Source organism: Canis lupus, chromosome 17, assembly GCF_011100685.1.
Source record: "Canis lupus familiaris isolate Mischka breed German Shepherd chromosome 17, alternate assembly UU_Cfam_GSD_1.0, whole genome shotgun sequence".
In the NCBI taxonomy this organism is placed as follows: domain Eukaryota; kingdom Metazoa; phylum Chordata; class Mammalia; order Carnivora; family Canidae; genus Canis; species Canis lupus.
Window position 1 is genome coordinate 25,918,832 of NC_049238.1, and position 24,752 is coordinate 25,943,583.

Here is a 24,752-nt window from a genome sequence, read left to right on the forward strand (position 1 = left end):
AATCTCAAGTGACTCCTCCCCAAGCACAGAATCTGCTGTAGAGCTCGATCTTTTTTTTTTTTCTTTAAAGATTTATTTATTTATTTATTTATTTATTTATTTATTTATTTATTTATTTATTTATTCATTCATTCATTCATTCATTCATTCATTCATTCATTCATTCATTCATAGAGACACAGAGAGAGAATGAGAGGCAGAGACACAGGCAGAGGGAGAAGCAGGCTCCATGCAGAGAGCCCAACGTGGGACTCGATCCAGGGTCTCCAGGATCACACCCTGGGCTGCAGGCAGCACTAAACCACTGCGCCACCGGGGCTGCCCCAGAGCTCGATCTTACTCCTGAGATCAGGACCTGAGTAGAAACCAAGAGTCAGATGCTTAACTGAGGGAGGCACCCAGGTGCCCTAAATCCAGTTTTTTTTGTTTTTTTTTGAGAGACTTTATTTTTTTTTAAGGTTTTATTTATTTATTCATGAGAGACACACAGAGAGAGGGAGAGATAGAGACACAGGCCGAGGGAGAAGCAGGCTCCATGCAGGGAGCCCGACGTGGGACTCGATCCTGGGTCTCCAGGATCAGGCTCTGGGCTGAAGGTGGCGCTAAACCACTGAGCCACCAGGGCTGCCCCAAATCCAGGTTTTTAGAGGTGTTTTATTGGAAAAATAATTGACATGCTGTTGGAATTTAAAGATTAAACTAATTCTTAAAAAAAAAATCAGGACTTCCCTTCCTATTTTATTTAAGTCTTTGATCCGTGAACACATAAGATGTGGAAGAAGCACAGAAGTACAAGCTCAAAGCAAGTTATGCTAATAGACGTACACAGGTAGGTAGGTAGGAGGGAAGATAGTACAGGCAATCAGCGTTGAGCATTTATGTGACTTCTGTGTTATCAGGACAGTTTACATTTGATAGTCTTCCCTAGGCTTATATGAGCTATCACAACATCAGAAATCTGCTTAAATGCAGAAACAGTCTTTCTGTGTTTATTGAGAGATTTAAAAAAAAAAATCCTTGGCCAAATTTCACATCCCTCAATATATGTTTGTATCCGGAACCTTTTGGGAAGATTACTTGACTGTCATCGACAACTAAGGAGAATCCTCTCACTTGTGAACTGTGCTAACATGGTAGAAGGTTACTGTATTTCTGAGAAAAATGGCTAGACACTTAGGAGTAATGGGCAGTCAGAAGGAAAAGAAATTTAATTAAAAGCACTAAGAGCCCAAAATATCATCAGTTCTAGCTTTTCTTGAGAGTGGTTTATTTGGAGGAACTCTGCTGAAGGAGCTTCGTTGTGAGAAGTTCATGTTTAGATACCTGTCTGTTTTTTGAAGTAATACATGTACATCTTGACTTACTCTCTTTGAATCCATAGAATCTCTTTAAAGGGCTGGCAGTAGGGATGCCTGGGTGGCTTAGCAGTTGGGCATCTGCCTTCACTCAGGGCGTGATCCTGAGGTCTTGGGATCGAGTCCCACATCTCCCTCTGCCTATGTCTCCACCTCTCTCTCTGTGTGTCTCTCATGAATAAATAAAATCTTTATTTAAAAAAAAAAAGTCTGGCAGTATATAGAAAATACCTCTTTATTTATTATTTTTAAAGTAGACTCCACACCCAGCTCCACTCATAACCCTGATATCAAGACCTGAGCTGGGATTAAGAGTTGGATGCTTGACTGACTGAGCCACCCAGGTGCCGCAGAAAAACATTCTTTTTCAGACTCATTTTAATTTCAGTTCAGAATAAAATAAAGGATATCTATCTATTTCATAGCTATTAGTGTTTCTGGCAGATAGCTAGTTGATGAAGGAGATTGGGTTGTATAACATCCCCTCTACATACTTAGGCTTCCTCTGCAGCTTCCTCTTCCAACTCCCTCCCTGCCCCCTGTTTTCCCAATAAGCATCGATTCAAATTCTGGCTTTGCCACTTAATAACTGAGGTGACTAATCTATAAGCTATCAGAGTTCAATTTTCTAGTGAATCAAATGGGGATTGTGTCAATCTCAAAGACATCATTGTGAGAATTATAACACAATGTAAAACCCCTCATGCCAGACAGAGTAGACATTCAGTATATATCACTTCCCTTTCAGCTTGAAAGAGAACAGATTCTCCCAGCTTTGGACATTGGAAATACATGTTCTATTCATTTACTATGCATTAATTCTTTAAAATTTTTTAAAATTCTTTTTTAATTGAAGTATAATTAGCATACAGTGTTATATTAGCTTCACATTATGCATTAATTCTTATGGACTGCTTTGTGAAATGCTGACTAAACCATTACTGGAGGCATTTATGAGGGATAGTTGTCAGGGATATTGTAGAGGTCTGGATCAGGTGACCTGTGAACACCCCCTCCAACTTGGTGGGTGTCAACTAGCCTTTTTATTACATATAATTAATTTTGACAATCATTTCATTTCAGATACTCTGTTATAAAGTCATTATCTTCCTGTCTTTTTAGCCCCTGGTTTTTAGAGAAAGCAGAATCTGACTGCTAAGCCAATATTCATTTTCTATTTGGTCATATATATCTTTGTGTATCTGTTTCTCCTTTGAAGGGAGGACTTCTGTATTCTTAATGAAGGAAACTGTAAGCTGATTTCTTCATTAGATTTTCTGTAGTGTTTAACTCTGTAGATTCATTTGATACTTTACATCTTCACCTTGTGTTGCCATATATTTTAGTGGCACAGATAAGACAAGCACTCTAAAATTAGGGCAGATTTATGAATTGTGTTTCTTAGAATTGTGTGGAATAAAGGCGGGATGTATGTAATGTCCTTAGCTTTGTGCTTGGAACATGTGAGTGCTCAGAGAATGCTAGCTGTGAACTGTGGTTGTACTTGTGTTCTTCATCTTCCAGATTTAAAATCTTTAAGGGATGATGCAATATATATACTTCATGTACCATGGGCTCAACGTTTTACTCATTTGCTCATTTTACTTAATGATAGATTTTTCATTTTAATCATAGTTTTTAATGTTTTCTCTTATGTCTTGCAGTGATGAAACTAGAGGATCTGTTTGTAGGTGCTTCCGGTCAGTATTTGGCTATTCAATTCCATCTGGAGTGTGCATATATATTTTTATATTATTATGAATATACAAAAGCAAAAGATCAGTTCAACATTGCTAAAGACATTAGCAAGTTACAAATTGATTTGACAGGTAAGATTTGTTGTTTTTGTGGATGATTGGTTTATTTTTATGATAAAACTCATATAGCTATTGGCAGTTTGGCTATATTGTTTGGTTGTATTTCTTTTTCTATTTGCTTTATAAAAATTGGTTTTAAAGACTTTCTTTTAAAAATTCATAGTTTTAGAACAAGTCTGAAATGAAATATTTTCTTTATTCCTGGAAATTCCCCTTTATTTTCTAATGTGGTTGGCTACATGTTAGTTTTATATATATATAGTTATATACACACATACAGCAGGCACCCTACTTTTTTTTTTTTTTTTTAAGTAAGTTCTGTGCCCATGTTGGGACTTGAACTTAAAACCCTGATATCAAGAGTCGCATCCTCTACCTACTGAGCCAGCCAGGTGCCCCCACAAATGAACTTTTGGCCATTTCTTTGTGGATGTGGGTTTCCTAAAGTGCCTCCTGACTTCTATATTTGGTGTCAGCTCTTTACGTTGCCCTTTCTTGTAAATACCTATGGCCTTCATCTGCTTTTTTTTTTTGTGTTAAGAACAGAAATTTTTTTTTGTCTTAACAGAAATTTTTGACTGTTTTAGATTCAGTGCTTTAGAACACTGGCATATAGTTGGCACTCAGATATTTGTTGAATGAACAAATAAGTTATAGAATTTCTCCAAAAACCTCAGTATTTCTTCTGAATACAAAATAAGAAGCATTGGTTGCTTTTTATGTCTTGCTCTATTCCTGAGGTTTTACAATATAATTGGCATTCAGTATCCATCGCCATTTTAACGAAAGTCCAGCATGATCAGTTCCAGCACACCACTTAGACCTCTTAAACTTGAGCTCAGCATTCCAGGCTGTGACTGACTACCCATCTGTGAAGGTTGAAGTGATCACACCTCTTTGTCCTTCCTGGACTTGGTCTAGATTATCTCTAAGGTCCATTCTTAACCCTAAATTCTGTGCTTCTTACTTAAGCTGGTCTTGTCAATAAAATCTTTCAACTATATTATGAGTTAAATATAACTTTGTGGCCTGATCTGGGATCTTAGCCATCTTATATTACATTGTTTGAATGGGGAAAATTATTAAATATCCAGCTTAGAACTTTTGGAACAATGGTCATATGTAAGTTGGAGTCTCATCTGTATTTGAAAATATAGTTCTATATAATATAACTTGTGAGGTTAGCTTCAGAGACTGTTTTTAAATCTTCTGGCCCTTAGGGAATCTTTTTGGGCTCTTTAAAAACTAATGGCACAGTACTCTGTATAGTCAGCTTTAACCACTGGTGTATTTACTAGCTAGTTCTTCATATTTTTTTTAAGTTAAGAGCAAGGAACTTAAAAATACAAATGTGATACTCACAAATATAAAATGAAAATCCGATTATTATTTTTTTCCCCTCAACTGTAGCCCTTCTATTAAAAAGTGAGCTGTGTTTGACCATCTCAGTAGCTGTTTTTGTGTAACATGTTTAAAAGGTCGAGGTATAATTTAGAGCCAGACGCGATGCAGGATAAAATCCAGACTTCTTAGGCTGGTCTTTACAATCAAGGGTCTTTGTAATCTGACACTTGCCAGAGAGTGGATATTAGGACTGTTGCTTCTATTAAAGCTATTCTGTAACAAGTTATTTCAGATACAAAATGGAAAAAATGGTGGTGTTAAATGAAGCCAGATAGAATAATAGAAAGACTGTGGGATTTAGAACCTGGAGACCATGGCTCTAATACTGAGAATCCCAGAGATCTGAAGCAAATGACTATACCTCAGAAAGTCTGGTTTTTCATCTGTTAAATGAGGATGATGATATTTCTACTTCTACCTCTGACACTTTTCTGAGGAAGGAGGTAGTTTGATGCAAAAGTGAATATGTGTAATCTAGTGGCATAAATCTTGGGTTTCAGTTCTGGCCCATAGCTTATTGGCTTTATAATTTTATTTTTATTTTTTATTTTATACCCTGGCTTTATAATTTTATAAGTTTTAAGATCATCACTGAGCCTCAGGTTTTTTGTGTCTTTTTTTTTTAATGTGAAGTGGAGAAAATACCTTACTGACTTCAAAGCACTCTGAAAATACTACTTTTCATGACTGTATGATAGATCTGATTGACAAATCAATAGATACAATTTAATATATATATATATATATATATATATATATTTTTTTTTTTTTTTAGGTGCTTTGGGGAAAAGGACACGGTTCCAAGAAAATTATGTGGCACAACTTATTCTGGATGTAAGACGGGAAGGGGATGCCTTTTCACATTGTGAATTCAGTCCAGCACCCACCCCTCAGGAACATTTAACCAAGGTGAGTAGGATCCTAAATTATTTAAATTAACATCCAGGGCAGCCCGGGTGGCTCAGTTTAGGTTTAGCACTGCCTTTGGCCCGGGGCATTATCTTGGAGACTCCCAAAGGAGTCCTTCGGGCTCTCTGCATGGAGCCTGCTTCTCCCTCTGCTTATGTCTCTGCCTCTCTCTCTCTCTCTCTCTCTCTCTCATGAATAAATAAATAAAATCTTAAAAAATAAAATAAAATAAATTAACATCCAAATCTAGCAGTTTTAGTAGGTGACTTTTTTAGAAATATGGAGTAGGAAGAGGCTTTATTTTGAATGGAAGGGTAAGAGGCTTCATTTTGTCCTTTCTTGAGTTTTTTTCAGGGTGGCTGGGGGTTTTAGAAAACAGACAAACCTGTGTTTAAACCTTTTTTACCCTTAAATAGAGATAAAATGTTATTTTTCTCTTAGACTTCAGTAATATGAATTAGTAATACAGTTAGTTGTATTACTCTCCTTAAAAAAATTTCAGAAGACAGACTGGGTAGGGGCTAATTTTTCTAGCTGCTTTTTGTTGCTTTTTGTGGATATTTTGAATACTAAGAGACTTGAAATTTCTTAGACTTCTTCAAAAATATGTGAACAAATGATAAGAATTCCTTTTTACCAGTGTTCTGATCCTTTGTTACTGTCATTCATTATTGGATTGGTTGCTACCTTAGTTAAGTTTTCCTTGACTTGGCTAATGCAATCTCCTTTAAAAAAAAAGATTTCATTTTTAAGTAATTTCTTTTTTTAAATTTTTTTTTAAAGATTTTATTTATTTATTCATGAGAGACAGAGAGAGAGAGAGGCAGAGACACAGGCAGAGGGAGAAGCAGGCTCCAAACAGGGAGCCTGATGTGGGACTCGATCCTGGGTCTGTAGGATCAGGCCCTGGACTGAAGGTGGCGCTAAACCGCTGAGCCACCCGGGCTGCCCCATTTTTAAGTAATTTCTGTACCCAATGTGGGGCTCAAACTTATAAACCTGAGATCAAGAATCACATGCTCTACCAACTGAGCCAGCGGGTGCCCCATGCATTCTCTTCTCGCAGCTTACATTTATGGATCTTCGTCAGTTTATATACTTAGATGCCTTCCTATCTGCTTCCATAGAGTCTATTAGCATTTATATGGTCTTATCCCGGAAATCCCAAGCCAACATTTTTTATTGTCCTTTGCCTGATGTTACTCTCCTTGAAGCCCTACTTTCCATTCCAGAGCCTATAAACAGATTTATCTTGGGTACAGTGAATACTACAATTCTATTCTATACTGAAGATAGTGCCAAGAATAGGGGCTAGGGATAGAAAGAAAGAGTGGCAGTGGTCAGGAGTCTCTTCCTTGGGAAGGCCTCTGATGAGGTATTACACACCTGCTGGGCTGGTTCCAAGCACTCCTTTGTTTGCTTTTGAGATAATTAAGGGAGGAACAGCTATTGTTTTTTTTTTTTTTTTTTTTTTTTTTTTTTAAGATTTTATTTATTTATTCATGATAGACATAGAGAGAGAGAGAGGCAGAAACACAGGCAGAGGGAGAAGCAGGCTCCATGCCAGGAGCCTGACTTGGGACTCGATCCCAGGACTCCAGGATCGCGCCCTGGGCCAAAAGCAGGCGCCAAACCGCTCAGCCACCCGCTGAGCTATTGGTTCTAAGAGAAGAAGGAAGGGAGGAGGAAAGGCAGGGAGCAAGGAGCAAGGGAGAGGGAGGGAGGGTGGGAGAGAGGGAGAGAGAAACTCTACACAGGGTGCTGTCTATACTTCCTGATATCGGTGAAGCCACAGTGAAGCAAGGTTCATACTGCTTTGTTGATGTTGATCAGGGAAGACGTTACTGTTACCTGTTTCAAACCTCCCTTCTTCCCTCCTTCCGTGTATGGAGTCTCCTCTTTAAGCCCCTTTCCTTTCCTTTCCTTTCCTTTCCTTTCCTGTCCTGTCCTGTCCTGTCCTGTCCTGTCCTGTCCTGTCTTTTGATGTAACCCAAGTCCATTGCTAAGTCTTAGATTAACTGCCATAAACCTGATTTTTAGGCCATAGCATAGGGTCAGTGAAAAGACACTCCGTTCTGTAGTCCACACATTTAATTCAGTAATCCATTGTTTATTGCTTTTTTTATATGGAGTTCTTTTATTGAAAATTATCTCCTGGAATGATAAATAGGATATGAGTACTATTAGGAATGTAAAAAAATGATGTACAATTTAACATAGAATTTATTGAATCTTTCATATTTGAAGTAAAATACATTCAGGTAATCTTATTTTCATTAATTACTACTTAAAGGTATAATATACAAATTATGTGATGTAAGTATTGATTAGATAGAAACAGCTTTATACTTAGGGCAGAAGACAGAATTGCTTATTAGTTATACATCCTATTTCCTTATATTATAGGCACTATTACATTAGAAAATACACTGTGTTTTAAAAAATTTTTATTTATTTATTAGAGTGAGAGAGTGGCAGAGGAAGAGGGAGAAGCAGGCTCCCCACTGAGCAGGGAACCTGATGTGGGGCTTGATCCCAGGACCCTGAGATGATGACCTGAGCTGAAGCAGATGCTTAACTGAGTCACCCAGGCACCCCTAAAGTACACTATTTTATTTTATTTTATTTTATTTTATTTTATTTATTTTATTTTATTTTATTTTATTTTATTTTATTTTATTTTATTTTATACTTTATTTTATTTTATTTTATTATTTATTTTAAAGATTTTATTTATTTATTCATTCATGAGAGACAGAGAGAGAGAGGCAGAGACACAGGCAGAGGGAGAAGCAGGCTCCATGCCGGGAGCCTGACGTGGGACTCGATCCCCAAACTGGGGTCACGCCCTGGGCCGAAGGCAGGCACTCAACTGCTGAGCCACCCAGGGATCCCTACACTGTCTTTTTAGTAACCAAGTTTTGTGGGGGAGAAAAGGGAACACTATTTTATCAATTTTAGTTATAACAAAATATATCCTGATTAGAAATGTTACAGTGTGAAAATGTCTATCTTATCTTAAATCTGGGACTTGAAGAACAGCTAGGGGGCTCCTGGGTAGCTCAGTCAGTTAAGCGTCTGCCTTCGACTCAGGTCATGATCTCAGGATCCTGGGATTGACCCCTGCATCAGTCTCTCTGCTCAACATGGAGCCTGCTTCTGTCTCCCTCTGCCCCTCCCCCTGCTTTTATTCACTCTCTCTCTGTCAAATAAATAAAATCTTAAAAAAAGAACAGATAAGTAGGTACTGCCCCAGATGCATTTTAATTTCAAAACAGTGGAATAGGAATGTAGAGCATTTTGAATGAAGATCAAAGCTATTTTGATTAATTGTTTGTGTCTAGCAAAAAAGTAATGCCATGTTGCCAAAACTGCCATATCTCAGGTCTTTGGTGGTGGAGGGGAAGGAGCCCTGGGGTGGCAGGAGACTTGGGTCCCTGTCCTATTCTTGTTGTCTAGCCTAGGGTGAGAATCTGGGACAGTTATGATATTCTTCATTTCCTCTTTTGTTTTTCCCATACTTCATTTCTTCATACTTTGTTGAAGGATCAGATTAGATTTATAAAGATCTCGTATGGATGTGTTATTAAACATTGTGTATTGTGGCATCTGGCTGGGTCAGTCAGTAGAGCATGTGTGACTCTTGATCTCAGGGTTGTAAGTTTGCATTCCATTTTGGGTGTGCAGATTACTTAAAAATAAAATCTTTAGGGGTGCCTGAGTGGCTCAGTTAAATGTCCAACTCTTGGTTTTGGTTCAGGTCATGGTCTCAGGGTCGTGAGATCAAGCACTATGTCTGGTTCAGCAGGGAGTCGGCTTGAAGATTCTCTCCCTCTGCCCCTCCCCTCCACTCTCTCTCTCTAAAATAAATCTTAAAAAAGAAGTCTTAAAAAAACCCCTCAAAAAACAAGCAACAGAGAACATTGTGTATTAATAGGTAGATTGATACAACTGTTAGGATGTAAAAAGATGAAAATTTTGGGATACTGTAGAGCTATATAATAGTCCAATATGGTAGTCCTCAACCACATGTAATTTTTGATCAACAGAAAGTTGATTGGTCCAATTTGAGATGTGCTGAACGGTAAAGACATATCAGGTTTCATAGACTGTGTATGGAAAAAATAATATATAATATCTAATTAATAATTTTCTATTGACAGATATATAAGCATAGTATTTTTGATGTATTAGGTTAAGTCATTTTTAAAATTTTACTTTTTTACTTTTTTTTTTTTAAGATTTTATTTATTTGAGAGAGAGAGAGAGTAGAGGAAAGAGCAGAGGGAGAAGTAGACTCCCTGCTGAGCAGGGAGCCCGATATGGGATCATGACCTGAACTGAAGGTAGACACTTAACTGACTGAGCTACCCAGGTGCCCCATTTACTTTCTTTTTAAGTGTGGCTATTAGAAGATTTTAAATTATATATGTAGATCTGTTTTTTAAATTATGAAAGGCCTATGTTGAAAATGATGGCCACCAGGGTGTGCTATGTACCTGCCAGCTCTGCCTTTGAAGGGTGCCCATTCAGGGAGGGAGAGCCACTTTTTCAATGGATTCTGAAAGGTTCTGTGTTCTTCCAGTCAGCCGTTTGTTGCGGTTGCTGTGCTCCGCTTCTTTTCTTTTCTTTTCTTTTCTTTTCTTTTCTTTTCTTTTCTTTTCTTTTCTTTTCTTTTCTTTTCTTTTCTTTTTTTTTTTTTTTTTCTTTTTTTCTTTTCTTGCTCTACTCTTTTCTTAAAACACTGTAGATAGAGCTAGGCCTACAGTTAGAGTGAATTTGAGGATGGACAAGGAAAGCTGTTCCTCTGGGCTGTGTTCTGGACAGATTTACTGCTTACTAGTTAAAAGGTTACCAGTTAAGAAGTGACCTTTAAGGCATGGACAGTTTTCAGCCTTCTAGTCCATTTAGTTTTAGCTGCTTTTATTGAATTAGAAAAAAACTTAAAGTTGTACCTATTTTATTTTAAATGTACGGTTTGAATCTTGAAAAATAGACCCATGAAATGACCACCATACTAAAAATACAGAATCATTTCCATTACACCAAAAAGTCATTGACACTCCTTCACAGTCAGTCACTTTCCCTCCCTCTGATCTGCTTTCTGTCACAGAATAGAGCTGCTTTTTCTAGAATTTCAAATAAATGGAATCATACAGTATGACTCTTTTGTGTCTGGTTTCTTTCACTTGGCATAATGTGTTTTTAAGTTATAGCAGTTCTTTTTTTTCCAGTTTTATTGAGAAATACTTGGCGTATATCACTGTATAAGTTTAAGGCATATAGCATAATGGTTTGATTTGCATATATTGTAAAGTTTACCACAGTAGGTTCAGCTAACATCCATCTTCTCGTATAGATAAAAAATAAACAGAAAAGGAAAATTTTTTTTCTTGTAGTGAGAACTCTTAGGATGTACTCTCTTAACAACTTTCTTGTCTATCTCACAGCAGTACTGGCTGTAGTCCTTGTGTCGTACATCACATCCCCAGTGCTTATTTGTCTTGTAACTGGAGGTTCGTACTTTGTGACCAGCTTCCTCCAGTCCTCCCTCCCCTCACCCTCTGCCCCTGGTAACCACAGTCTGATCTCTTTTTCTACGAGTTTGATTTTTTGTTTTGTTTTGTTTTTAGATTCCACATACAAGTGAGATTATACACTGTCTCTCTCTGACTTATTTCAGTTAGCATAATACCTTCAAGGTCCATTCAAGTTGTCACCAATGGTAGGATTTCCTTATTTGTTTGGGTTTTTTTTTTTTAATGATCGAGTAATATTCCAATATATGTACCACATCTTTTTTTTTTTTTATGTACCACATCTTAATCCATTCATCCATGCATGCACACTTAGGTCTATTTGCACAGTGTGTTTATTCATCTACCTGTTGGTGGATAGTTGAGCTCTTTCTAATTTTTGGCTATTATGAATAAAGCTGCTTGAAACATTTGTGTGTCTTTGTGTGAACATGTTTTTAATTCTCTTGGGTAAATACCTAGGATTAGAATGGCTGAATTGTGTAGTGAGTGTGTTCTTTTTTTTTTTCCTTAGAGCGAGCATGTGCATGTTGTAGAGGAGGGGCAGAGAGGAGGGAGACAGAATCTTAAGCAGGCTCATGCTTAGCATAGAGCCCCATGTGGGGCTCGATCTCATGACCTTGGTATCATGACCTGAGCTGAAATAGAGAGTCAGCCTCTCAACTGACTGAGTCATGCAGGCACCCTAGTGTATTCTTAACTTGATGAGAAACTGCCAAACTGTTTTCCAAAGTGGTTGTGCTATTTTATGTTCCAATCATCAGTGAATGAGTGCCAGTTGCAAATGCTTGGTATTGTCATTCTTCTTAATTTTTGCTATTTTCATGTGTTAGGGGAGTGTGTAGGGATATCTCATTGTGGTTTTACTATTTTTTTTGACAGTTCATTTTTTTCAAAATCAACTTTTTTTAAAGTTTATTTGAGTGTGAGCTAGAGTGAGCCAGGGGTGGGGCAGAGAGAGTGGGAGAAGAAAAGAATCTCAAGCAGAGGCTTTGCTGAGTGTGGAGCCTGATGTGGGACACAATCTCATGACCCTGAACTCATGACCTGAGCTGAAATCAAGATTTTGACACTTAACTGACTGAGCCACCCAGGTGCCCCACATCAATTTTTATTTTTTATTTTTATTTTTTAATTATTTATTTTTTAAAAAGATTTATTTATTTATTTATTCATGATAGACACAGAGATTGAGAGAGAGGCAGAGACACAGGAGGAGGGAGAAGCGGGCTCCACGCCGGGAGCTCCACATCAGTTTTTAAAAAAGATTTATTTATTTTTTGAGAGAGAGAGCATGAACATGGGGAAGGGCAGAGGGAGAAAGAGAATCTCAAGCAGGATCTGCACTAAGCATGGAGCCCATCGCAGGGTTCTATCCTGTGACCCCAAGATCACGACCTGAGCTGAAGTCAAGAGTCGGATGCTAATTGACTAAGCCACCCAGGTGCCCCTAAAAATAATTTTTTTAAAAATAGAACTTACATACAGAAAAATTGACCCATTTTAATTGGTAAGGTTAAACCCATTCAGTTTGATGACATTTGACAAATGCATTTCTGCAACCATTACAGTCAATGTATGTTTCATTACCCTAGAAAGTTCCGTCATGCCCATTTGCAGTTAATCTCTCACTGTGCTGGCCCTAAACAATTGTGGATCTGCTTTCTGTGACTATAGATAGTTTGCCTTTTCCAGAATTTTCTATGTACTTTTTTATATCTGGCCTCTTGTTTAGCATGATGTTTTTGAGATAAACCTATATAGTTACATGTGCCAATAGTTCCTTTTTTATTACTAATTAGAATTCCATTGGATGGATATAGTATAATTTTTATTTTTTCTTTTATTTATTTTTTAAAGATTTTATGTATTTATTCATGTGAGACACCAAGAGAGAGGCAAGGACACAGGCAGAGGGAGAAGCAGGCTCCTCATGAGGAGCCCAATGTGGGACCTAATCCCAGGATCCTGGGATCATGCCCTGAGCCAAAGGCAGATGCTCAACTACTGAGCCACGGAGACATCCTAACTTTTCTTTTATTTGTTTATTGATAACAAATATGAAATTTTTGAATTATTTGAGTTGTTTCTGTTTTTGGGCTATAAGAGATAAAATTGTATGAACATTTATATATATATGTCTTTTGTGGACGTGTTTTCATTTCTCATGGTAACCACTTAGAGTGGAATTGATAGCTCCTTTATAGTAAATGTATGTTTATTATAGGAAATTGGCAGGGCGCCTGGGTGGCTCAGTCAGTTAAGCATCTGCCTTTGGCTCTGGTCTTGATCCCGGAGTCCTGAGATTGAGCCTCATATTGGGCTGTCTGCTCAACGGGAGCCTGCTTCTCCCTTTCCCTCTGCCTGCTGCTCTTGCTTGCTTGCTTGCGTGCTCTCTCTTTCTCTCTGTTAAATAAATAAATAAAATTAAAAAAAGAAATTGGCAAAATATTTTCTGTGGTACACCATTTTAAATTAGTATCAGCAGTGTGTAAAAGTTCTAATTTTAGATCCTTGTCAACATTTAGTATTGTCAGTCTTTTAATTAGTATTTCCTATTGACTGTTGTTGTCAAGGATCTTTTTGCGTGCTTATTGGGCATTTATATATCTTTTAATGAAGTGTCTGTACAAATCTATTGTCTACTTTTATATTGGGTTTTTTATCTTCTTACTGAGTTGTAAGAGTTCTCCATATTGTGAATACAAGTCCCTTTTCATATATTTGTTTTATGAATATATTCTCTGAGTCTGTAGCTTGGCTTTTCATTTTCTTAACGATATTTTCAAAGAACAGAACTTTTAAATTTGATGAAGTTTAACTTAGGAAAGTTTTTTCTCTGATGGTTCAGGTTTTTTTGTGTCCTAATTAAGAACCACCTATCTAGCCCAGAGTTGCAAAGCTTTTCTCCTGTGATTTCCTCTAGAAGGTTTTTTTAGGGTCAGCTTCTACGTTAAGGTCTGTGATCAATTTTGACTTAATTTTTGTGTGTGGTATGAGATAAGGGTGAAGGGGCATTTTTTCCCAAATGGCTGTGCAGTTGTCACCATCATTTATTGAAAAGACTTTGCTTTGTTGAAAATCAATTGGCTGTATGTAGGTCTAAAATTCTGGACTCTATATTCCACTCCATTCATCTGTAAGTCTGTCTTCACACTAGTACCACACTGTGTTGGCTTTGTAGTATTTCTTGAAATCAGATACTCTATCAAGTCCCCTAAATCCTCAGATTTTATTCTTTTTCAGATTGTTTTGGCTCTTCTAGATCCTGTTGAGAAACAGAATTGGGAGTTGATATTTTATTGTATTGTTTTTGATTTAATATTTTTTTAAAGATTTTATTTATTTTAGAGAGAAAGAGAGTGAGAGAGCATGAATGGGGAGGAAGAGAGGGAGAAGCAGGCTCCCTGCTGAGCATGGAGCCCAATGTGGGGCTCAATCCCAAGACCCTGGGATCGTGACCTGAGCCAAAGATAGACACTTAACTGATTGAGTCATCCAGATGCCCCAAGAGTTGATATTTTGATTAGAATATAGAGTAGAAAGATATGATTTTAAATCCTGATGCATCAGTAGAGGGGCTTGGGCTCCATTTCTACATAGTAAATTATCCCCAAATATGTGTTTCACAAGAAATAGCCTGTTGACCATATGTAGACGTTGTAGAATTTTTAAACAAAAAGATGAATTATCTCTCCTTAGTAATCAGTTGCATACAGTGTGTTGAATGAATCAAATTTAAATTTTGGTCTAAATATTTTCTTTTGCGTTTCACCAGAATCTTGAGCTCAATGATGATACAGTTCTAAATGAGATAAAATTAGCAGATTGTGAACAGTTTCAGATGCCTGATCTGCGTGCTGAAGAGCTTGCTGTTATCCTTGGAATCTGGTAAGTCAATTACTTATTTAGTTACTTTGAACACTGCGTATTGGTTCTTATGTGTTGAGGAAAACTTTATTCCAGGAGGCACACCGAGTTCTGGATGAATAGGGAATCTTATAATGCTTACGAGCATCAAGAATAGTGGGGCAATCAATTTTCACTAAACTACCAGTGCTCTCTACTGGGCAACCAAGTCAAGGGTTAGAGATTAGGAATTTCAGGAATCACCTTTGAGTTAGTATACTTCTCTTTTCTTCATAAGCAAGATTTCTTTGGTTAGCTTTAGCTAGGAGTAAACTTATAATAAAGTATTTAGGAGAGTTGAGAATGATTATTTTGACCTTTGAGGTTATTTACAATCCAAAGGATAGAATTATTTCTTAATACTATTGAATCTTATGTGTGGTGGAAATAGTTTTTCCTTTTATTTTTATTTTCTATTTTGAAATAATTTCAAAATTCACTTTTCAAAAAAAGTGGCAAGGGGAAGGCATTGTAGAGAACTTTGGAGAATAATTTTCTAACAGGACACTGTATCATCCCTGAATACTTACTTCAGTGCATGCTTCCAACAAACTAGGGTATTTTTTTTATAATAGCCACAATATGGCTATCAAAATGAGGAAATAAATATTCATACTTTATTGTCACTTAATACTCAGATCCCATTCAAATTTTCCAGTTGTCCCAATAATCTCCTTTGTAGCACAGGACCCACTGTAAAATACATGTGTTTCTTTTAATTGTCCTGTCTCTCCAGTTTCCATCATGCCGGAATAGCTTGACTTTCATAGTCTTGACATTTTTGAAATGTATAAGCCAGTTACTTTGTAGACTTTCCCCACTGAATTTGACCTATTTAAAAAAATTACAGTTAGTTTGCATTATGCATCTTTAGCAGGGATATCAGAGAAGGGAAGTTTTGTGGTTCTTCTTGCATCCTAGCAGTAGGACACAATTTTGATTTGTCCGTTTGTCCCACTGCTGACTTTAACTTTGATCACGATTGAAGCAACATTTGCCAGACGTCTCCATTTTTTTTTTTTAAGACATCTCCATTTTTATAGAGTTTTTCTTTTTCACCTTTGTAATTAACATTTTATGGGAAGATGCTTTGAGACTATATCAGTGTCTCACCTCTCTGGAGAATGTTCAAAATGGAGTACTTCACAAAGTTGCAATATTTAGAACAGTCAAATTAGTAATAGATAAGAAAGGAGGGATTTGTTTAAAAAAATTGTTATATAACTCAGTAGAGCTTATCCTTTTGTCTCCACCTCATAGCATTATACCTCTTTTTCACACTTCATTTACACAAAAGTTGAATATAGTCCTCCAGTCTTCTTGTTTGGGTAAAAGGGATCACACACATAGAGCTCTGTTTCTAAGCCCAGATCTCTTGTTCTATCATATTATTTGATTCTAGTGACAGATTCTTTGCATACTAATGAAAAATTGTCTAATTCGTAGTGATGCTTAGTATATAATTAATATAAATAGCAACCATTTGTGAGCAGTTCCATGTGCTAGGAATTGCACCATGCACTTCTCACATCATCTCTCATTAATGTTCTAGCAACCTTTAAAGTTGCTTTCTCCGTTTTTCAGATAGGAAATTGGGGTTCAACTGGCTGAATGACTTGCTGAGAATTATGAGCAGCAATTAGGGATTGAATCCAGGTTTTACTGACCTCAAATTCTGAGTTCTCCTTTATGTAATTTCTTAAAACATCATTTTAGCAAATTCATAATTGACAGTGTATCAGAAAATTAAATCAAACAAAACATACATATTCCCAGGCATTCTGTCAATTGAGCTTTAGGTATGTATAATGAGTTAGACTTTATAGTTGAGAGAGGACTAAAAAATAAAAACAAAAAATTCTTGTTTTCAAATACTGTTTCTTCCCCCAAGTATAATATTGGTTGAATCTTAATATATGGAACAGTTAGAAGTGCTGAGTGGATTTTATAAGCAACTTAAATCTCCCCTGTTTGGTAGAAACAACTTGATTGTTTTCTGAATCTTGGAGCACCTGATGCAGTGTTTATAAATGGGTAGGAAATCAGTGAATTGATGATTTACATGAACTGAGTTACCATGGGAGTTGTAAACAGTGGTTTTGTTATATTGCCTGACCTCTGTCTAATCCCCATGGCCATTTTCCCTGTGGAGAGGTGACTTGGACATTGTAGTAAGCTGTGTTAGATTAGAAAGGAGGGGCAGCCCTGGGTGGCTCAGCGGTTTAGCGCTGCCTCCGGCCCAGGGCCTGATCCTGGACACCCGGGATCGAGTTCCATGTTGGACTCCCTGCATGGAGCCTGCTTCTCCCTCTCTCTCTTTATGTATCTCTCATGAATAAATAAATGAATCTTAAAAGAAACACGATTAGAAAGGAAACAATGAGAAGGTGAATTCTTATAGATGGAAGATTGGTGAAACGATGGGGCTAGAAAAAAAGAGACAAAAAAAACAGACTCTCATATACAGAGAACAAACTGGTGGTTGCCAGAGTGGCGATGGGTAAAATAAAAAAGGAGATTAAGAGTAGACTTATCTTGAGCACTGAGAAATATATAGAATTGCTGAATCATTATATTGTGTACCTGAAACTTATATAACACTGTATGTTATATTATACTTATATTATACTTGAATAAAAAAAAAACACAGTAACCACTATCCTCAATTTTGTATTTGTTATTTTCTTGCCTTTTCAAAAAAATATATTTACTCACGTTTTTGTACTTCTAAGTCAGTTTCATTTTGTTTTTTTCTGAGCCTTATAAAAGTGATATCTTACTATGTGTAGTCTGTGATTTTTTTCTCATTATGTTTTTATGATTCATTCTTTTTTATACGTAGCTATAATTTACTTTGGATTATAGCATCCCATTGGGTGAATATTTCTCAGTTTATCAGTCTTTTTTTGGACATTTGGATTATTTCAAGATTTTTTTTTCCTGTTGTACACAATATTACTATGGATATTTTGTATATGGCTCCTGGTACACCTGTTCAAGAATTTCTCTGGGCTCTATGAAATTATTATTGAGCTAAGATATATGAAGATTTCACTTTACAAGATAGTGATAAATTGTTTAGTAAAATCATCTGATCAAATTATACTTGGATCAGCAGGATCTAAGAATTCCCATTTTCCTGCCTCTTTGACAGCCTCTTAAATTTTGCCTAATGATTACAGTGATATTTTAATTTTTTTGGCATGAGTTTGATAATTAGGAGCTGGTTCCATGTTCATTCTTTTCTTTCTGAGGCTGCCAGATTCGATTTCTTTTTCCTAGTAAAATAAATTATGTTAACATTTAGTATACCAACCACCTTTAGTCAGCATTTAAAAATATTTTTAAAAATTCAAAAAAAAATTTTTTTAAGATTATTTATTTATTTGAGAGAGAGAGTGAGTGAGTACAAGCAGGGGGAGTGACAGAGGGAGAGAGAAGCAGGCTCCCTGCCGAGCAGGGAGCCCGATGTGAGGCTCTATCTCAGGACCCTGGGATTGTGACTCAAGCCCAAGGCAGATGCTTAACCACCTAACCAGCAAGGCACCCTTTGTCAGCATTTTTTGTGTCTCAACATTTTTCAAAGAGATTTTATTTATTGATTTATTTTGTGGGAGGTGGGCAGAGAAAGGGAGAGAGAGAAACCCAAGTGGACTCTCCATTGAGTGCAGAACCCAGTGTGGGACTTGATCTCACAATCCCGAAATCGTGACCTCGGCTGAAACCAAGAGTTGGACGCTTAACCGAATGGTCCATCCAGGTGCCCCTATTTGTCAGCATTTTATTGCTTACTTATTTTATATATATATATATATATATATATATATATATATTTTTTTTATGATAGGCACACAGTGAGAGAGAGAGAGGGGCAGAGACACAGGCAGAGGGAGAAGCAGGCTCCATGCACCGGGAGCCCGACATGGGGTTCGATCCTGGGTCTCCAGGATCGCGCCCTGGGCCAAAGGCAGGCGCTAAACCGCTGCACCACCCAGGGATCCCACTTACTTATTATATTATTTAGTGTCATACTTATCTTTGGCAAACTAATATCTACATTTGTATATAATGCAATAGTATTAAAATATGTGCCTTGAAATAAAGTTTATGTTGCTTTTTAAAAAATAATATTTCATTAGTTACAACATGCATTTTAGAATTAATTTGCTCTTTTTTTAAAATTTAAAGCACAAATTTCCAAAAGAATAACCCAGTGCATAAGTTAACTGAAGAGGAGCTGCTGGCATTTACATCAGTGAGTAATGTCCTTTCCATTTCATGTTTTTCCTTGTATGTGATATTGCTTCTCATATATTCTTGCCTAAGATTGCTCATGTTGAAACACTGCCATGTAGGGAAATTAAGGAGAAAAGAAAACCTCATCATTTTAATTTCCAAACTGTGTATATCTTGCTGTGGATGTAAACATAAGCATTTTTCTTTGTATTTGCTTGGATTTGAGGGGAGTGGCCAAATATTTCTTGTTCATTGTTTGATCCCAGGGCCCGATAGGTGCTCCATGTCCAATGAACAAATGAAATGATAGAGCAAGAGTCTGAATCCTCACTCCAAGACCACTGTAGTATGAAACTCTTTTGTCTAAAACTGAGGGTGATGCCTGCATATATGGGATGAGAAAGAGGAGTTAGAGAGCAAGGACCAGAAGCAAGAGGGTGAGGGTTATATGGACTGAGAAAGTAGGGCAGTGTCAGGAACATGAAGTGCTCATCAGCATCCCCCACTGCAGCGCTGTCCAGAGACAGGCCGTGGGCACTGATGATCAGGGGTGCATCACTCAGCTCTAGGACAGTTTCGGTGCAGTATTGTACATGTAGTCCCCTCATTATAGGGAATTAAGGAGGGAATGGAGTGTAAGAAAATAAAGTTGATAGATAAAGACTACAGTTGGAGAAGAATGGCAGTGAAAAGGAAAGCTCGAGTAATAAATGAGGATTTGAGATCAAAGAAGGCTTTTCAAGAACAGAAAAGTCACATACCAAAGGGTCAGACATCATCTTCTTAGCTTTATGGATAAAAAGATAATGTACATCTTTGATGAGCACAAGTTGCTGAAGATAATTTTTTCAAAGGCATTTTTATTATCATAGTTAAAATTAAGAGAGAATTCTGATGTTTTCTTTCTTTGTTATTTTTCAGATAAGGCAAAAATGAAGTACTTTTATCTGGTAGAAAAGCTAGCTTACTTTGTATTGTAATATGAATTTTGCAAGTTACTGCTTTCTGCCTATGGTTTTGGAACTGGTTGGATGTGAATCCTTTGAGTCCTCTGGGTGCCTCTTTTTATTTTCTCACTTCAGTATCTTAAGAATCTTTAGTGTTGATGATGATAGCATATCTGTGTTTAGGTAACTATGTAGAAATGTCCCTGTTTTCTCTATGTATGCTATAAGGAATTTGACAAGTAAAGTGTTCAACATTTTTTAAAATATTAATTTAAAAAATGATCCTGTGTTTCCTATTTACCCAGCTAATCTCTGTTGAATACTGAATATATGTCAAGCTTTGTGCTGGTCATTGGGGATACAGTATCAACAAAGTATTTTCCTTCTTGGCCTTTACATTGATTTACATTCTTGTGGGGACAATACACTGTATACAAAGAGAAATATTTAACAGATGTGCTCTGGAGACATATAGAACAGGGTAAGGGAATACGAATGGCACGGGGGTACGGCTGTTTTAGTCAGGTGGCGGGAAGGATCTCAGTGGGAAGGTGATCCATGAAGTGAGGCTCAGGGAAAGATGTGGAGGATCTGGAATGGTGGTGAGTTTGAGTTACCATAGGGAAGTACAGAGCTGGATGAGGACAAGTGTCTAGATGATGAATGTGACCAGGATGCTTGGGTGTTTGGGTTTCTTCCGATAACTGGGGTAAACAGGATGTAACATGTGCTAGGAAGTGTTCCTGCTGGCCTCTTGTGGGGCGGGGGTCCATAATAACATCTTCTTGGGACTGGTCTTAGTGGTTTATCAAGGTATATATATTAGCCATAGTTATCCTAAAAAAGACACTAAAATACTTGATTTATAAACAAGCAGTTAAATGTATTTTAGCATTTCGAGTTGGTGGGTTTATTTCTTCCTTTAAAAAACTTTTCCCTTTTTTCCTGTTTTTCTTTTTTAGTTATTTATTATTTTCATTTTAAAAAAAATTTTGCTTAAGTTTGATTTAGTTAACATATGCTTTATTATTAGTTTCAGAGGTAGAGTTCAGTGATTCATCAGGTTTTGTTTTTTTTTTTTTAAAGATTTTATTTATTTATTCATGAGAGACACAGAGAGAGAGGCAGAGACACAGGTAAAGGGAGAACCAGGCTCCATGCAGGGAGCCCGATGTGGGACTCCATCCCAGGTCTCCAGGATCACACCCTGGGCTGAAGGTGGCGCTAAACTGCTGAGCCACCTGGGCTGCCCTCATCAAGTTTTTTTTTTTTTTTTTTTTTTTTTAAGATTTTATTCATGAGAGAAACAGAGAGAGGGGCAGAGACATAGGCAGAGGGAGAAGCAGGCTAGGCTCCCTATGGGGAGTCTGACATGAGACTTGATCCCAGGACTCCAGGATCACAACCTGAACCAAAGGCAGATGCTCAACCACTGAGCCACCTGGCGTCCCAGTGATTCATCAGTCTTATATAACACCCAGTGCTCAATTCACCACTTGCCCATCACTCAGTGACCCCATCCCTCCTTCCCACCCCTCCAGCAATCCTCGGTTTGTTTCCCAGAGTTGAGAGTCTCTTATGGTTTCCCTTTCCGATTCCATGCCCACCCCTGCCCCTGTCTTGTTCCTTTCTACTGTGAAGTACTTCTGAAATAATTAACTCTAGTAATCTCTGGGGTAGGTAACTCATCTCCTAACTTGCAGGGGGGAAGGTGATAAATTTGAGTTTTATACTTTCCCCCCAAGGACTTTATAACATTTTTGTTCTCTGTCCTCTTCCAACTCTCATCCAAGTCAGACCTGACCTGGGGACTGATCCCTTTAGAGGAAAGCTGTTTGATTATTACAGTGATGCATAGTGCCAGGCATGATTCTTCCAAGGAGATGAGGTTTTTTATTTTATTTTTTATTTATTTATTTTAAAGATTTTATTTACTTATTCATGAGAGACACACAGAGAAAGAGAGGCTGGCAGAGACATAGGCAGAGGGAGAAGCAGGCTCCCTGCAGGAAGCCCAATGTGGGACTCGATCCTGGGACTCTGGGATCATATCCTGAGCCAAATGCAGATGCTCAATCGCTGAGCCACCCAGGCGTCCCAGGAGATGAGTTTTTTAGTTCCAAGTAAATCTTTAATTCATAAGAAGTAGGGCAAGGAACTTCTATGTGAGGAGGGCTTTTAGGTGCCCCAGCAATACTTTGTGATCTGCACCACTCCCTTCTTTTGTTGATTCCAAAGGAAGCATACAGCCTACACTAGAAAAATCCAGATGAACCCTTGTCAACTCCTTCTTGCATTTATTGATCCTTCCTCCTATCCATTCTTTGTGTATGATACTGAAGCAGATAATAAGAGGAATTAGAGGGGCACCTAGGTGGCTCAGCAGTTGAGCGTCTGCCTTTGGCTTAGGGCATGGCATGATCTTGGGTTCTGGGCTCGAGTCCTGCATCGGGCTCCTTGGAGTGAGCCTGCTGCTCCCTCTGCCTCTCTCTCTGTCTCTGTCTAAAATTTATATCCTATATAATTGACTGACCTATATATAAATATCCCTTACCTTTTATTCCCAAAGAATATTTTAGGCAAAAAGAGAACACTTGTGTTCGTCCTATCCCTTTTCTGAACTCTTGAACTTCTTTCTGTGCCCTTTTCTTAACAAGGCTCATATTTGGGCTTATAATTATTTATGTATATTCCTTATCCCTCCCACAAGACTATAAACTCCCCATTTCAGGGACAAGGCTTTGTTCTTCTCTCGGTCTTCTACAAGGCCCAGTATAGTACAATGCTTCAGTCATAGCTGTTGCTCAATAATGGATGCAGAAGAAGAGAATGAATGAAATATATTTGACCCCTGGAAAGGATTTCTTTCTTTCCTATAACTTGATGCTCTATTGCTTCCCTTAGTTTTATGATTTTAGTAGTGCTATGTGATGTGAAGGATAACTACTTGTTTTATCTTGTTTTAACTCCCTTGTTTTAGGAAGGGATATGCCCCTTCCTCATCATTGAAATCTTGTTTTGAGGATCAAATTCAAGAATGTCCTGAAAGTACCTTTGAGTAAGTCGAGCTGGTGCACCCATAGCATTCAGGGATGAGCGGGGCCATCTGATTGCTGGTTTGTAGGAGAGTATTCTGTTTTCAAGGAATAGGAATTCCTAAGTGGATAAGACCTGTTTGAAATTGGCAGTAGATGTGGGAGAGAAGGGAGCAGAGAGGAAAGAAACGGCATATTCTTTCTTGCTGGGCATCCATTTCCCTTCTGTGGCAACAGTGTGGTGGCCTGGAACTAAGGGTATCAACTATTGAGACTATGAAGTGTCTTTGGTTAATAGAAGCGCAAGAATAACACAAGTCTTAATATTTCTGCCCCTGGATTGTAAGCACTTGAAGGGATGGGGGCCATAGTTACCGGCTATTTGTTAAATATTTATTGAATAAACAAATGAATGGCTCATTTTTCCTGAGTTTTGTTCAGTTTTAATAAACTGTCTTAAAGTTTACTAAAATGGTAAAATCTTTTTTTGGGGGGGAGAAATTTTTAGTAGTGTTTTCCTATTGGTGTAGCATGTTGAAATATATGAGAGAGATGTTGGGAGAATGTTTTAGTTCAGGAATGTCAGAAGCTTATCCTAAAAGGAATACTTTATTTTTTTAAGGTTGTCATAATGTAGTGCTGTTTCTGAGATATTTGATCCACACATTTCAGGAAAACTGAATGACTCATAGTAAAAATAACCCATATTGTTTTAGAGAACCATTTATGTTGTATCGGCTTGATAATTTAAAATTAGCTGTTATCTACGTTATTTCCTTTCAGATGGGCCAAGTCAGTGACATTCAGTAATGCTTTTAATTTCCTTTCATTGTTGAAAATGGGAACAATTTAGTTAATTCATACAGGTGTTTCAGTTTTCATTGGCAAAAGTTTTGCTTAAGTGTAAATTGATACTGGCAGCCTGCCTTCTGAGTGTCTGCCTGAAGCCCCAAAGTCTCTGTAAATGAAGAAAGGAAAAAGACCTGTAGAAGTTATATGTTATATTGTGTGTATTCTCTCTTTCTGCTATTAATTTTAAAGCTATTTAATAAATGCTTATCTATGAACATAAAATAGTTTGCAAGCCATTTTTACAGATTAAAATGATTGCCTATATTTCTTTTAGGGCATACTCATTAATTTTCTAAGATAGGCAATAGAACTTTGCAAGATAGCTGTGATATTTCTGATAGTTTATGTTAACATTACATGATGACACATTCTATATTAAGCAGGTATAGCTCAGGATTTTGATTTTCTTTCTGGTTTGAATATTTGTCTTTCAAAATGTTACTTGTACATTTTAATTTAATAGGCATTTATTGATAATGAACATTGTAGTGATCTCTGAGTTAAGTTGGTAACTTTTTTTTTTTTTAAAGATTCTCTCCATTTATTCATGAGACAGAGAGAGAGAGAGAGAAAGAGAAAGGCAGAGGCACAGAGGGAGAAGCAGGCTCCACGGAGGGAGCCCGATGTGGGACTCGATCCCGGTTCTCCAGGGTCAGGCCCTGGGCTGAAGGCGGCGCTAAATTGCTGAGCCACCGGGGCTGCCCTAAGTTGGTAACTTTTAAAGAAGAGATAGACATGCTTTATTTTTTCT

The 24,752-nt window shown here is 37.4% G+C and overlaps 1 protein-coding gene across 1 annotated transcript in view; it reads left to right on the top strand.

Annotated features, from left to right (window-relative positions):
• Positions 1–24,752, top strand: part of TTC27 (tetratricopeptide repeat domain 27) — a 172,432-nt gene that overhangs the window by 23,913 nt on the left and 123,767 nt on the right. Inside the window, exons 6-9 of the mRNA XM_038561237.1 lie at positions 3,020–3,184; positions 5,352–5,485; positions 14,801–14,913; positions 19,120–19,186. Coding sequence (XP_038417165.1) covers positions 3,020–3,184; positions 5,352–5,485; positions 14,801–14,913; positions 19,120–19,186 — 479 coding nt within the window. The remainder of the gene's footprint in view (positions 1–3,019; positions 3,185–5,351; positions 5,486–14,800; positions 14,914–19,119; positions 19,187–24,752) is intronic.